The following is a 15,522-nucleotide window of genomic DNA, read 5'->3' on the forward strand; positions in this document are numbered from 1 at the left end:
GATGATTCACATCACTCAAAGCACTGTATACACTCATGGAGACTATAGCTTTCCTTAACATTTCAAGAATTTCTATAAAACTTTTGCCCAATTTTAAAAATAATGTTCATAAACATACCGCTCTTAAAAAATTTTATTTTATTTTACCAAAAAAAGTCATCACTAACACAAACAATACTCACTCAAACACTATAAACTTATGTCACAATGCTAATGTTGCATTAAGCAGAACCAGGCTATTTTAAATGTTTGATTTCTTTTAGGCCACATAAAATTATAATATAATCATTTATTAATGTAAGAATTATCACACCACAGATAGTTAAGAGCCTTCTCAGTAATACCAGATGATATGTAAAACTTAAATAGTAAAGAAAACCTAAAGTACATATAGCTAAAATTACCAAGTTAATTTTACAAATTATAGCTTAAATTACCAACCCACCGGGTTGGTCTAGTGGTGAACGCGTCTTCCCAAATCAGCTGATTTGGAAGTCGACAGTTCCAGCGTTCAAGTCCTAGTAAAGCCAGCTATTTTTACACGGACTTGAATACTAGATCGTGGATACCGGTGTTCTTTGGTGGTTGGGTTTCAATTAACCACACATCTCAGGTATGGTCGAACTGAGAATGTACAAGATTACACTTCATTCACACTCATACATATCATCCTCATTCATCCTCTGAAGTATTATCTAAACGGTAGTTACCGGAGGCTAAACAGGAAAAAGAAAGAAGCTTAAATTACCAGGTAATCTTTGTAGTCAGCTTCTTTGACCATGGTAAAAGTAAAAATTCACACAACAAAAACTACTTACATCTCCTTAACACACTGATGAAAAATTATCATATATTAATACAAAAAATTATTTTTGTTAAGTCCATTAACAAAAGGAATTAATTTTAATACAAAGTGTATTATCAGTAGTTAAAAGCATACAAATAATAACATTTAATGTTTCAACTAAAATGAAAAGACCTATACAAATCAACATAAATTTAATTTATTAGTGTATGCAGAGAAATTAACCACTAACCTGCTGAAGCTGATCTAATTGTGAAGGCATCTCACCATATGAAACCAACTTTAGTTCAAAATCTGATAAAACACTATTAGCTTCTTCCAAGCTGGACAACAACATTTCCACGCACTTCAACCTAAAATTTAAAAAATTTAATATTTAAAAAGAGTGCAGATTAAGCATACTAAAAAATTGTACATATTGCTAGGGTTTTCTTGTTTTCTTTGTACATGAAATAAAGCAGATAAACTTTCAAAAATTTTCATTCATTTCATGACCCTACTAAAAGTGAGAGAAATACAGTTTTTTTAATATTATTGTTTTAGAAGTTATCCAAACAATTTTACCTACACTATTTATATTTGCTTCTATTTTGTTTTGAAAATAAAATATAATTCAAAGATAGAAACCTACTATTATAATTCACAAAACTGCAGAAACTAATACCCACTGCTTCAAAAGTGAGACAAAATGGTATCAATATACAGGTTCAGAAAAAAAACAAATTACTAGCAATAATTATAAAAGTCAGAATATACTTATCGCATTGCCCAGTAGGAGGAATATTAAATAATTCAATGACCAACAACCTAAACAACTTAACATCACAATTAACAAGTAATTATACTGAATATATGGATATGTACTCCAAACTGTAGTGATGAATCAGTAAACCTTAGAAAGTTTAAGACAGAAACCATGAAGAAAATTAATAACCACTTGCATTCACATATATAAAACATCTATTAACACAATAAATGTTTAAATGTGTAGAATAAGGGTTATAGAATTTAACCATACACATAACAGAAAATCAATATTTACAGTAATGAAGAGCCTCAAGAAATTATTATATGAGAAGTAGTAAATATGAAAATATAAGAAATAATCTTACCACAAGATGTAAATTCTAATCTCATCACAGTGAACGATAATAATTACTCACTAAAGAACTCTAATTATGAAGATCTTAAAAGTAAATAAAATTAAACACAATAAAAAAGGCTCTGTTATAAAATTAAATAAATTCCTCACTGTTACAAGACCTGAAAGAGATAAAAAAAAAATTTTCTCCCTTCTATATTACACTAAGTAACAATAAAAAATATGTACTCATCATAATTTCATGCTAATATTTAGTTTGTAATGCTGAAACACAAAAATTGTAACAGTGTACATTAAATCTCTAATAAGTATAATTCCTGAGAGATCATGCCTTCACAAAAAGCAAAAAATTAAAAAAATGAAACATAAAATTTAGTAATCTGAGATTCAGTAAACTTATAAAAAAATTTATTCGAAATTTCAAACTATCAGTTTGATAAATTAATATTTGAAATTATCTAGTTCTAGATAGTGGAAAATAAAATGTCTGAAAATTGTTGAAGGCACTCAGCAAACATAAATCTTAACTGGCTACGTTTTTATATGCCTGTAAAAATTTAACATGCCATTTCTGTTATATTTGTTCTTAAAGTTTACCTTATCTAATCAGATAGTACTATGAACATGAAATTGAAATGTTAAGTTCACAATGTGAAGTGCAATCACAAGGAATCTGTGATAAGTATATTCATCAAAGAAATGAAAAAATGAATCTTGGCATTTTATTCCATTAAGATTTATAAGAAAATAATTCACAGAAGTTAATCATTTTACTAAACCAAAAAAATGAACAAAAATTACGAGCAGTAATCAACATTCTCCACATTACTTTTCTCCATAAATTATAAAAAAGAAAGCAATCGTTAAGAACTAAATTTACAATTGCTGACTTTATTTAACAAACATATATTTCATGCTTCAATAAACATATCACTATGTACGATTGTTTCTATAAATAAAATATTTTTTACAGAACCATAATATTCTATATACAAAAGTTCAACTGTAATTCATACATCCACTCCAGATAAATTAAAGTGAAACAACTTCTTACCTTTCAACATATAAGTGTGAATTATTCCATATCTGGTTCCACTGTGACAGTACTTTATCTAATTTTGATTCCTGTTGTGGTGTCTTTCGAGCAATACTTCTAAATGTTGATTGAACTGCATCCACATCGGGTGTAAGACCCTATAAAGTAATTAAACAAGAACTTAGATTCATGTATAGAGCTTCACATACTTATATGCAAAAGGATACGGGAGAACTTAAATAAAGAAATTATTGCACAAGCCAAACTGAACTTGTTCAATGGTTAAGGCTCTCTTTGTATGAATAAATAATAGAAAGAGAAGATAAGAGGTAAAAAGAAAAATTTTCAATGCAATCTCTTTAAATTAAATATTCTGGCTATTTACTTAAGAGCACTTCACATACGCAGAGCACTTTACGGAACATGTATGCATGTGCTTTAAATGTGTTCCAAAACATCTTTCATCTCTTAACATGTTCAAAACCTATTTTAATTTAATTTTAACTTAATAACTGCTTTTACATTAAGAATTTCTGAAGAAATTCTTTTAAAAATCACAAATACTTTTAAAAATACTTTCAAATACTTTTAAAAATCACCATCGGTTAAGCCTCTGAATTATATGAATAAATAATATAAAGAGAAGATTAAAATATATAAAATAAAATTAGCAATGCAATCTTTAATTTAATAATTTTCTATGAATTTCAAAAAGTATAATATTACCTTTAGTGTTGTCTCGTAATCTTTATGCTGTATAACAAGGTGTTCTAGTGAATCCATATCACGTGGTAATGGGCTTGCTAAGCGTGTGTTTAATGTTCTCTCGGCCTCATCCAACATAGTTTGCAGCGATGAAACTTGTTCAGTAAATATACGACCCGCATTTTTACTTTCCTCTAAAAATTACAGTCATGTCTTAATAAATTAATAAAAGCAAGCTGAATAAAGTTAGATGTTACAACAATATAGAATGTCCTCGCACTTTCTGTTACTTTTTCAAAACCAATCACACAATAATTTCTACATAATAAGAGAAATCAAAATCAAACATGAATAATTGATTTATTAAATCATGAGAAATTAACCAGAATATACCCATTATAAGCTTAGCAAACACACTAATTAGTTAACCTACACAGACTTCTTGAAAAGAATACCATTCTGATGAACCAGCCAATAGTCATAATCATACTTTAGAAACATAGCTGTGCATTACCTTGTAAGAATTATTTTTTAATGCTTGGTCTAATTTTGAAACAGGTTCTATAATATTTAAATGTATATTTTACCTGCAAGTAAGTAAATTCCTTCCTAAAATCATATCAAGTTATTTTATACATGAATATATTAAGCTTGATTTACTACTTAATGAGTTATAAGCTACTTGCTTATCCTTTTAGAATGTATGTTAAAGAGCCTAACATAAATAAATAGTTATTAATAATAGTAGTAATTAAATTATTATAAAAATTTAATATACAAAAAATAATCTTGAACAAAAATGATAAAATGAAAAGTTTTTCTGGCACAAACAATAATTATGTTTAATACAAATTCATATACAAAAAGCAATTACAAGTTTTTTCACATCCCTATGTACGTCTTTTACTAAGTGTTTGAAAAAAATAAAGCGTAATAAACTAACCATATGCTACAATGTTGCCTTCATATTTGTTTACTTCATCAATTCCAACTGCTTTTTACTCAGGCATTATAAAACTTTTAAAAACAATTCATAAGAAATATTCACAAACACAATATTCATAAACTACATTGATCTCACAAAGGCTATCACAAATCCCCCGAGTTTGTTCATCCACTCTATCCTTCCAAACATCTAAATTTATTGTAACAGTCTTTAATACTAATTTGTAGAAGAAAATAATAGAATTATAAAGCGTAAGAAAAATCCCTAGAAAAGAAAAATTTTACAGAAAAAATATTTAAAAATTACTGATTTACCTACCTTCAGCTCTAGCTCGTCTCTCAAAGTCATCAAAAAGACGATTAACTTCATCCATTTCACGTTTAAGACGACGTAACTGAGGATCAGCTGGATCACCTTCATTCAGCAGTTTAGTAGCATCCTCATTAAGAGCTTTCCTAATAGCATTCCTCTGATCTGCTCCCATAGCCAAGAACTGAGCTAAATCCCAACTACGTACAACTCTGATTGTAGCAAAAATCATATTTTGTCGCATTCGGAGTTGTTTACGTTGCCATAGTGCCAATGATCGTTCAAACTGACGTTTCAATCTCTCTATAGCATCAAGAGCTTCCTTATCAGGCGGTGGTATTAAGAATACAACACCAGGTACATTACTATCTGAACCATTGGCTCCATTAGAGACCCTCCACTTAACACGCCCAGAGTTATCATGCAACACCCACTGCTCACCTTTTTCAATGCGAACCTAAAAAAAAAAGGAAAAACACTTCCATTTTAAGTTAAAAATACGCCTAAGAAAATGAAAATGAAAAATCACATAGTAATGCAAAGCATTTAACAAATATTTTTATAATATCTGGCTCTGTACCAAACTTGCTAATAGTATACCTTATGAAAAATCCTACTTGATTTCAATGCATCAACCTGAAGTCTTACATACAATCTAACTTCATTTATCTTAATCTAAATCTATCAATATTTACTCTTAAACATCAGTAAGATAACATCATTTAAGTTGTTACTGTAGTAATTACTTTAATAATAATATTTTAATATCATAAAATAAAAGTTCTGGCTTAAATTCACAAAGCAAATCACTGAGAAATCAGACAGAATTTTTGCAACATACTTTATGAAACTAGAAACAAAATATGTAAGTAATTTAACAAAAAAGAAATCATTCTAACTTTCATGTATAAATAACATTATTTAAAGTTATTTTTCCTTCATTAATATGATTTTTATTTTAAAACAAATATAACTTCTATAAATCCTAAACAAGTGGCACAAAAAGTGCAAATAAATAGAACATATAATCAGAAATCGTTAACAATACATTAAACAAAAAAACAAATTTTATGTACAATTTAATTTTACAAACTTGATCTACTACCAATCTTGATGTATGAAATATAATTACAATGCACTAATTTTCCTGTGAAATATACTATAGAGCACACGTCTACTTTATTAGCTTGAATTATAAATATACTTATTCTACAATACTTTATTTACTTTTAAAAATTCACTTACTGATCCTTGGTTGTAACTGCATACAGCTAAAACTGGTATTGGTCTTGTAACAGGTTGCCGACGCTGTTTCAAAGGAACTACACTTTGAGCACGTTCCGCAAGCGATGTAAGAACATCACTCTGAGCATTCAATTCTTCTCTAAGTTCTTGCATACCCTTTAATAAATGTTCACCCTCATCTAAGCTAAATTCAGATTGGCTGTAAACACTATTCAATAATTCATCCTTCCTGTAAGAAAGAAGAATTATAAAGATAAGGTTCAATTCCATTTAAAAAAATACAGCAAAAAATAAAAAATAAAGGATCTTCTTACTTAAAATTTGATTTATATTCACTTCCTAATTTTCAAAAACAATAATTACTAAAATGAAAAACCCATATTCATACTTATACCTATCATGAGGACTGTTCAAAAAGTAGTGATATTTTTTTTTTGTGGGTGAAAAACACCTGGGCGTTATCATCGTCCGGAATTTTATTAATAAAAGGGTAAAATAACTCCAAAATAATAAAGCTTATAAGGTGTAAAAGTAATATTAATCATATAATAAAAATTTATTAAAACAAGTCAAGAAAGCAAAATAAAACTCAAAACTAATACCACAGACGAAGTCGTTAAAATAATCGAATAAAGAAACTATATAAAACTTACCTAATTCTGATGGGTTGTGCAAAAGGTTCCCGGATAGTAAAATTAAATACATAGAACCAAAAAAACCAAAATTGAAAGTAAAGGTTAAAAATTACCGGGCAGGCCAAACATATAAGTCCTTTCATTGACAACAAAACCATCTTGTTTCGACCCATCAGTGTATATCACCGCATCTGGATTCATCTTGGTGAGAATATACTGAAGCATTTGCCAGAAAACAGTAGGTGGTGTTGATCGTTTATCGTATGTTGTAAGGTCAAATGGAAAATTTACAAGGTTTATTCTCCACGGAGGATATGAGCACGGACATAATGGAAAGAACGAGGAAGTGTCTCGAGTACGAAGTTCATCAGTAATTTCCCTTAAATCCATTTCCAGAAGGTCACGACAAAAAATTACCCCTCGGCTGGTATTTAGGGTCTTGTGGCATGTCGTACTTACGAGTATGCCACCCATATTGGCCAGACGTAACAAAGAGCGACTCTGCTCATCGTTATATGTCTCCACCAGAATTGTCCCATCACGTAATTTTTTAATGTTCCTCGGACAACCAATACATCCTGTGATGCATTTATTAATCAGGAAAGGTGAGACCTTTTGAAGGGAGCCACCCTCCTGATTATTCCTAATAACAACAAAGCGAACATTTTTGCACCTGACACCATCTTCGTCGGCTGTAGCAAAATTATCCTCGTCAGACGAAGCTGACCAAGGCCTTTTCACTAGACTTAAATTGGTGGTTTTTTCAGATGGACCACCAACCATCATAGAATTTGCTGTAGGAATTGAAATTTTGGTCCCACGAGAACCGGCGATTTAATAGACCACTCCAGCAGAGCACATGCGTACTGGAGCTAGTGCTAAATACAACTGGGTGTGCTCTGGTGCCCAGAGGACATCGTTTGAGACTCACTACGTAGAGCCATTGACCCATCGGCACAATAGTTCCCACCTTGGGTTACGGTTGCGTTTCGTACGATGTCGCAACAGCACCGAGTGTAAATGAAAGAGAAAATTGTGTTGGATGTTGTTGTGTAGTCGAGTAAATGTATATGTTGTAATTCGTGTAGTGTACTTGATGTAGTATATGTGTACAGTGAAAAGTATTCTGCAGCTAAGTGTGTAGTGGGAAGAAAAGCTGCAGAGGCTAGGCCCATGGGGACGCCAACCCCCCAAAGTCTTAAAGAATAAGACTCCCCGTCGAGGAGTGATAATAGTGACCCTGAGGGAAAATATGTTGCGAAGAGTGGTAATACTGCATAACATTATTTGAACAGGGTAGAGAGAACATCGCCGATGAGCCGCGCAAAGGGCGCCCTTCAGCATCTCCCACTGAGGTTGTAAAGAATCACAGCTGCTGCTATCATTCACAAAGAATAATGAATTACCATTAGGAAGCTCGCCATACGTCTAGATATTTTAGTTGGCAGCCCATTTTCGATTCTGCACAATGATTTGGCCATGCAACATTTGTCATGCAGATGGGTGACATGCCTGTTCCCACTGGACCAAATGCAATATCTTGTCTCCGTGTGTCAAGACCTGTTATCATGGTTTGGTGGGGAAGCAAAGAAATGAATTGAATCATAACCGTAGATGAATTTTAGATGTATCACTACAATCCGGAACTCCAGCAACAAAATTCTCAATGGTAAAGGGCACAGTCACAGCTCCGAAAAAAAGCAAACATGAGTCGCAGCGTTGGTAAGATTATGATAATCTTCTTCGACTCCCAAAGGTTTTCTGTACTAACATGCTGTACCTCACGGCCAATCGGTCACGGCAGGTTATTACAAATTGGTTTTGATCACAATGTTGTGTCATTTTAAGAAAAAAACAACCGCACAAAAACATTAATGAAAATTTACTGCATCATGACAATGCGCAGCCCCACGTCACTTACAGTGTATTTGATTTCTTGAACGCTCGTGGCATTGCAACTGTAGCCACCCACTGTAAAGTCCAGATTTGGCCCCTTGCGACTTCTGGCTGTTCCCCGAAGTCAAGTTTCTACTCAGGGGATGGAAATTCAAGACCAATCACAAGATCATCAAAGCTGTGGAGACACGCTGCAAGGGAGCTCAAGAAAGATGGTCTGGTGTTTGTATTTAAAAAGTGGCAGGAACTGTGGGAAAAATGTATTAGAACTAACGGGATCACTTTAAAAAAGAGTATCTAGATTTGCAAGACTGAATAAATATTTTTTTTCAGTAGTGTTTTTATCATTACTTTTTGAATAGCCCTCATATATTGTAACAACCAGTAACAAACAAATTTTCAAAAAATACAGTATTACTACAACTGAAATGTTAAATTTCAATACAACTTAATATTAATTTAATTCAATTTTGAAATGAAATGATTGATCATCAGGAAATATTGGAGAGTTGGAACACGTCTAATACCTAAACTTTAAAAAAAAAAGGATGATGATGATGTTTCAATTCAACATTTAAACATTGATTGCTTATCAAATACCTATTTTTAAATTATGCATTAAACAATTACACTATAATTATTATTCACATAATAGTTCATACTTGTTAAGCCAGTTTTCCACCTCTCGTACATCTCTGTAGAAGTGTTGATGGTGAGCAGAATGTTTAAGATGAGTCTCAAGACACAGTGTTAACTGAAGAAGCCATGCCCATTGTGTCTGCATAGCAGCTATGTAAGCTTCTATGCACTTAGCTGCAGGATGATGTTGCAATAACAAAGCTTCACCTCTATCCTGAACTGCTGATAGCTGTATCTCTCTCTTTTCTAATTCACTCATTAAATTCTTAAACAAAAAAGAAATGATGGTAAACTTTTATAACATTAGCACAGAGTTTAAAATTTGACCTAATAAATTTAAAATTAATTTAGTCAATTATTTAAAGAAAATAAATTTAAGATCTAGATAAAAAAGAATAAATATTTATATAATTTAATATTATGGCACTATAAGATATTGTAAGTTATCATAAAATGTGTTTAAAATAATTCAAATGACAATATGGTTATTTGAAAAAAACTTCCCATTAGAGAAGAAACAGTTAAATAAATCTACTACCCCCACTATAACAATTAAGACTGAACATTTTTCCCATTCTAACAATAAATCATTTAGAGAAAAATAGAATTGTTTCATATTTACATGTGAAAAAACACATAAATGGACTCAGTGGAAAGAGATAAAATGTATTTAGCATGATACAGTATTGACCAGGAGGCAGCTTCCATCCTAGGCATAAGTGTGGCAGAACAGCAGCATATTTAGTTATTGGATACCAATACCTAAAGAATTTTCTAAGTCAAAAATTGTTTTTTTTAGGATCTAAACACTAAAGAACAGTAAAATTCAGTGGGGTTATATTTTTACAATTGTTTGTACATATTGGAGGTTAAAATAAAGTACACATTTTTACAAAATTACAATTAATTTACTCTTAACAGTTTTTATTTATTTGATCCTTGTGAGTACTTTGATTCTAAGTACTGAAAGTACTTTGTCAAATACTTTGTGAATACTTTCAGTGAATCAAATCAGTATAAGTACCTGATGAAAGAACTCATAAATTACTTTCAGTGATCAATATTTCTCCAGAAAAGTTTTAAAACAAAACAAAATTCACGCTATGTCCAGTCCTTTTCCTTTGAAATTTTATTGTAATTGTAAATTTCTATAAATATGGAAAAAACACATACGAAGATGCAATGATAATTGCAAAAAGATCAAATAATGAAAATAAATTTAATGTAGATAACTGGTGACATTAGAATGTAATTTAATAGCTATCAGTAAAAGAGTAGCCAAACCTAATGCCTCTGACAACTTTAAAATTGCATACAAAGATATATAAAATAAAATATATTACACAACTCAATGCTGAAATAAATTCCTACATTTCATTGACGAATATATATAAGTAAAGATAACATAAATTGATATAGCCTCTATGCATCTAGCCTTCAATGGTACAATTATATTCTAAAAGAGAAATACACTATAAAACAAACATTTTCTATCTATAAAAACCACCAAAACCTAACAAAGGCAACATAATCTTTAGTATTACAGCAATCGGTAAAATATTAAAGATATATATACAATGTAACATTATAAATATTATTACACAGATGCTGCTAAAAAAGCAGAAAATAAAAATAATGTTAATTCAATCTAACAGATTAAAATATTTAATTTTTGTAAGAAAAAGAAGCATCAGAAGAACAGAAAATTCTATTCCCTTTAAAAGTAAATTAACAACAAAAATTAATAAATCAAAAGAAATTTTATTAATTAAACCAATAATCAAACATAAGCTTATAAAAACCAACCTCATATCCCGATCCAAATGTATGCTTGAAAACAATAAAAACAAAAATATTAAACAAAATTTAGGAAAGCACTGTTTAAGAATAGAAAACTAACAAATTTTTTCTGGGTAAATTTCATAACACTCCCAGAAACTAGTGAACTCAATTCAGTCATTAACATATAAGTACTTGAAGGTTAGTATTTATGGGTTAGGTTAGTACTTAGGTTAGTATTTAGTAATTATTATTTTGTTTCAATTCATAAAAAGGAAATATTTAAATTAACACTATTATTTCTTGCCTTGATACACCTATCTTAAGTTACCCTAGAATACTTATAGTAACAGAATAAATGGTTGCAATGATGAAAAACACAAAATTCAATATTGAGGTCACAAACACAGAGATAATGTCTTTCAAGAAGTGAAAAGAAGCAACTTTCAAGTAAAAAATTCTCACAACATAGAAGGAAAGAATACTTCTCAATAAAGAAGGCAACTCTAAGATGCAATTATTTAACTGATTCCTATATTTTAGTGAGAAGTCAGATTAGTAAAAACAAAAACTATATTATACCGCTTATAAAATGCAACCCTAATGAATCTGGAGGAGTTGTTTAGAACCTGTATTAACACCAAAACAAATAAAGAATAAAGGTAAAATATTGTATTGCATCAGTATACAATTTACAAATTAGCTGCACATTATATTCTGACATTAAAAAAATTAGCTGATTCTGACATTAAAAAAAATGATATTTTTTTTAAGTTCTAGAAAAAGAACATTATTTTACAGTATCCTGCTATATGTCAGTCTGTTACTATAATTCCTTTACAGATTGTTGCTTTCATCATAAAAATCATATTTTACTATTAAAACATTTTGTAGTCAACATCATGACAGTTTTCACCCTGACTCAATATCAACTTAACTGTTTGAAATGGTGAAGGAGACTTGTATACAGCAACCAAGGAGATCTAATATATTTCAAGAGTCAATGATTATTTCTAGATTACTTAAATTATGTCATTGAAAATTCAGCTACAAGTGGCACAAATTAATGATTTAAGTCCAGATTCAATTTATTCATAATTGAATTTTCCATGAATGCGACAATATATACTCTTCATCATTTAGAGGAGGATTAGAATGCCCTAATAAGTAGAGAAGTAGCATAATAAAATGAGTATGAGGAGAGTTTAAGGAGACTTGAGAGCTTGTTTAAAACAAGCTTTTGAAAAAAAAACATTAGCTCTGTTAAAGGATGGAGTGGTCTCTCCTTAAAATGGACAATGAACTTTTTAATTTCATTACTCACAGTGTAATACAAGAGTATTTTAAAGTCACAGAAGCCCTATATTGTAATCATTTACCAGAGACAGATAAAATCTCATTTAATATTATGATCGAATACTTATGAATCCAATATTTATGAAAAAAAACCTCATAAAACATTTAGAATATAAGTGGTTCAGTTACTTAGCTTGTAGTAGTATACAACTAACTCAAGCAATACAAACTAACTTTATTGTTCAACAAATAATCTTGTTAACCTTCATTAATTGTTCCAACAAATAATAAACAGTTAACGTAAAAAAAAATAATCAATACCTCATAATATTGTTCTAGTGATGGAATGTTCACGTCTCTGTTACTCCAATCTCTGGTGACTTCAACTTCTTCTTTCTCATTCAACCAAACAAGCTGATTAGTGGCAGACTGCAAGAAGTCTTGAAGTGTTTCCAGATCTGTTAGTCTCTTACTAGAGCAAGACAAGAGTTCAGCATAAGTTTTCTGAAGTACAGTAAGATGTTGAGAATACAATGTCAGTTCATCTCCTTGGAAATTGTTCTAAAAAATAAAACAATAATATTATTTTACATAACCAAAAGAAAAACTTTCTATAGTTTAAAATAAGAATCCTTATATTAAAACTTTGTGCATTTTGATAAAAATATTCAATAAAAAATGTAATATTAAAAAAATAATCATGCTAAAGCAGTCAGTTTTTTGTAACAAAAACTACAATTAAATTAATAATAACTGTAACTAAACAGTTACACATCATATGACAACAGATACACACGTAATAAACATTAAAAATCACATAATAATGAATTATTAATGTAATGACATATTTAATTTACCTTGGCATTAATACAATGTTCAACTCTTGTATGAAATTGTTCAATACTTTTATGCTCTCGCTGATGAAGTTCAAGCTCAGCTTGGACCCCAGGAAGATCAGACCCATATTCTGACTCTTGAAGTTGTTTCTGAAAGAAAAATACAAAAATTATCAAATTTTATATTTTATGAACTGTGAATTAGAAAATGAAAACTCTGATGACTAACCAACACTATACACACAAAAGATTCCTTTGTAAACACTGAACAGCAACAGGTTATGTGAGACATAACCTCACATATTACTAAACTATAAACTAAAAATATGTTTTAAATGTCAAGAATATGTCATGTAATTATTTACAATAATACTAGAAATTAACTGTTATTAAGAAGATATCACATAAATACTAATAATTGTCAGTATATTAATAAATGTATGATTGATAATTTACAACAGTCCCCTCTAACATTTTATATGAAAGTCAAAATTTTCTTATGTCTTCACACATGAGAAATTTACTACATTAGCTCAATCATTTTGACTTATATGATCTTGTCCCAACTCAGTCCAATCCCTTCTAAGATAGATTAAAAAGAGAATCTCTTTTCTTACTCTTCAAAGTATTAATTTAAGTTTAACTCACAAGAATAATTTTTGTCAAAATCAAAAAAAACAAACATGTCAAACAATTCCAAACATGTCCAAATCCAAAAAAAAAACAAATCACTAAACTGTAACATCAGCTTGATGTGTTTAATCTATTATTAAATAGATCTATGATTAATATTATTAATATTAATCAGGAATACTTTCTTACAACTTTCATCGAATAGCTACTCTTTATACAGCCTATTTCAACATTTTCTACATACTGATATAAGAAGTAATGTTGCACTCATTGAGAGTTAAAAGAATACACATTACAAATATTTATTAAAATTTAACAAATTATTAATGTTGTTAAGAAATTTTTTTAAATTCGGTAAATCAGATTCAGAAATCAATATTTTTAAAATCACAGATGTAATTGTAACATCCTTCCATATACGTTTTATCTGGGCTTGTTGGGTCCTGAAAAAGAAACTCTATCCCACTCACAGTAACCTGATAGTAGCACAATATCAGACATTTTTCAAAGAATAACATTTTAAAAATAAGAAAAGGGAAATAACAGTGAATGCCAGCCAACAGGAAATCCTGCATTTAAGAAATTAATTTTGGAAGATTTTTATCTAGATAATATTATATAGGTTCTGCTTAACCAGATAATTACACATCACTTGTATTTGTTGTGTAATAACCTTGGAATGACACCATATTATACCAGGTATTTCAAAAAGGACTTCACAACTTTAAAAGCAGATAAAACTTTACTTTGATAACTTACAAATTCGGTTGAGGTCTCATTTCATAGAAAAACATATCAAGTTTTACTCACGTAGTTTATTAGTACCAAATTTGGCCACCAGTACTGTCCCCAGTGTTGTTAAGAATGGATACATTTACTGATATGGAATGTGCTCACTATGTATTCTGGTTTCAAGATTTGCAGTTCATCGTAATTTTTGTAAAGAATATGGTAGGGAGGCTCCTAGTAGGCATTCAATTTACTCTTGGCATCAAACCTTTGTTGAACAGGTTGTACTGTTAAACATGCAAAATCACCAGGATGCCCATGAGATCCTGAAGCTGCTGTGGAACAACTCAGAGAAAGCTTTGTACTTGCCCAAAATCAACGCTATGTGCGTCACATGAGATTGGTACTCCACAAACAGTTTGGTGCACATTACATAAACGACTGCACATGAAGTCAAACAAAACAACCATGGTTCAACACATTGCAGATGATGACAAAGTTGCTCAGCTGCCGTTTTATGTGGAAATGATGAATAGAATTGCAGGCAACAATAAATTTTTAGTAAAAGTCAATGTTTCACATCAGTGGCAAGTTGAACATCCATAACTGCTAAATATGGAGTAGCGAAAACCCTCATGAAACTTTGCGGCATGTTCATGATAGCTTTAAGGTCAATATTTTTTGTCCCCTTAGCAAAGACTGTACAGTTCGTTCTTCTTCCAAGAGGCAACCATAAATGGCATCATTTTCATCTGGACACTCTAATTCCTCAGTTAGACAATGATGACCAAGATGGATGCCTTACTATCAGCAAATCATAGCACCACCTCACTACTGCTTAGAAGTCAGATTTTCTTGTTACACAATTCCCAGATCATTGGATTGGTCATGAAGGTCCAATCACACAGCCACCTCGCTCCCCAGATTTGAC

General features: G+C 30.4%; 1 protein-coding gene across 31 annotated transcripts in view; it reads right to left on the reverse strand.

Annotated features, from left to right (window-relative positions):
- The window catches only part of shot (dystonin-like protein short stop), a 644,960-nt gene that overhangs the window by 273,280 nt on the left and 356,158 nt on the right, over positions 1-15,522 (reverse strand). For all 31 annotated transcript variants that reach the window (XM_075363589.1, XM_075363494.1, XM_075363728.1 and 28 more), the window contains 8 exons: positions 13,251-13,379; positions 12,715-12,954; positions 9,342-9,583; positions 6,149-6,377; positions 4,913-5,360; positions 3,670-3,842; positions 2,962-3,101; positions 1,038-1,158 (listed from right to left, as the gene is read on the reverse strand). In XM_075363589.1, coding sequence (XP_075219704.1) covers positions 1,038-1,158; positions 2,962-3,101; positions 3,670-3,842; positions 4,913-5,360; positions 6,149-6,377; positions 9,342-9,583; positions 12,715-12,954; positions 13,251-13,379 — 1,722 coding nt within the window. The remainder of the gene's footprint in view (positions 1-1,037; positions 1,159-2,961; positions 3,102-3,669; positions 3,843-4,912; positions 5,361-6,148; positions 6,378-9,341; positions 9,584-12,714; positions 12,955-13,250; positions 13,380-15,522) is intronic.

This window comes from Lycorma delicatula, chromosome 1 (genome assembly GCF_047948215.1).
Source record: "Lycorma delicatula isolate Av1 chromosome 1, ASM4794821v1, whole genome shotgun sequence".
NCBI lineage: Eukaryota > Metazoa > Arthropoda > Insecta > Hemiptera > Fulgoridae > Lycorma > Lycorma delicatula.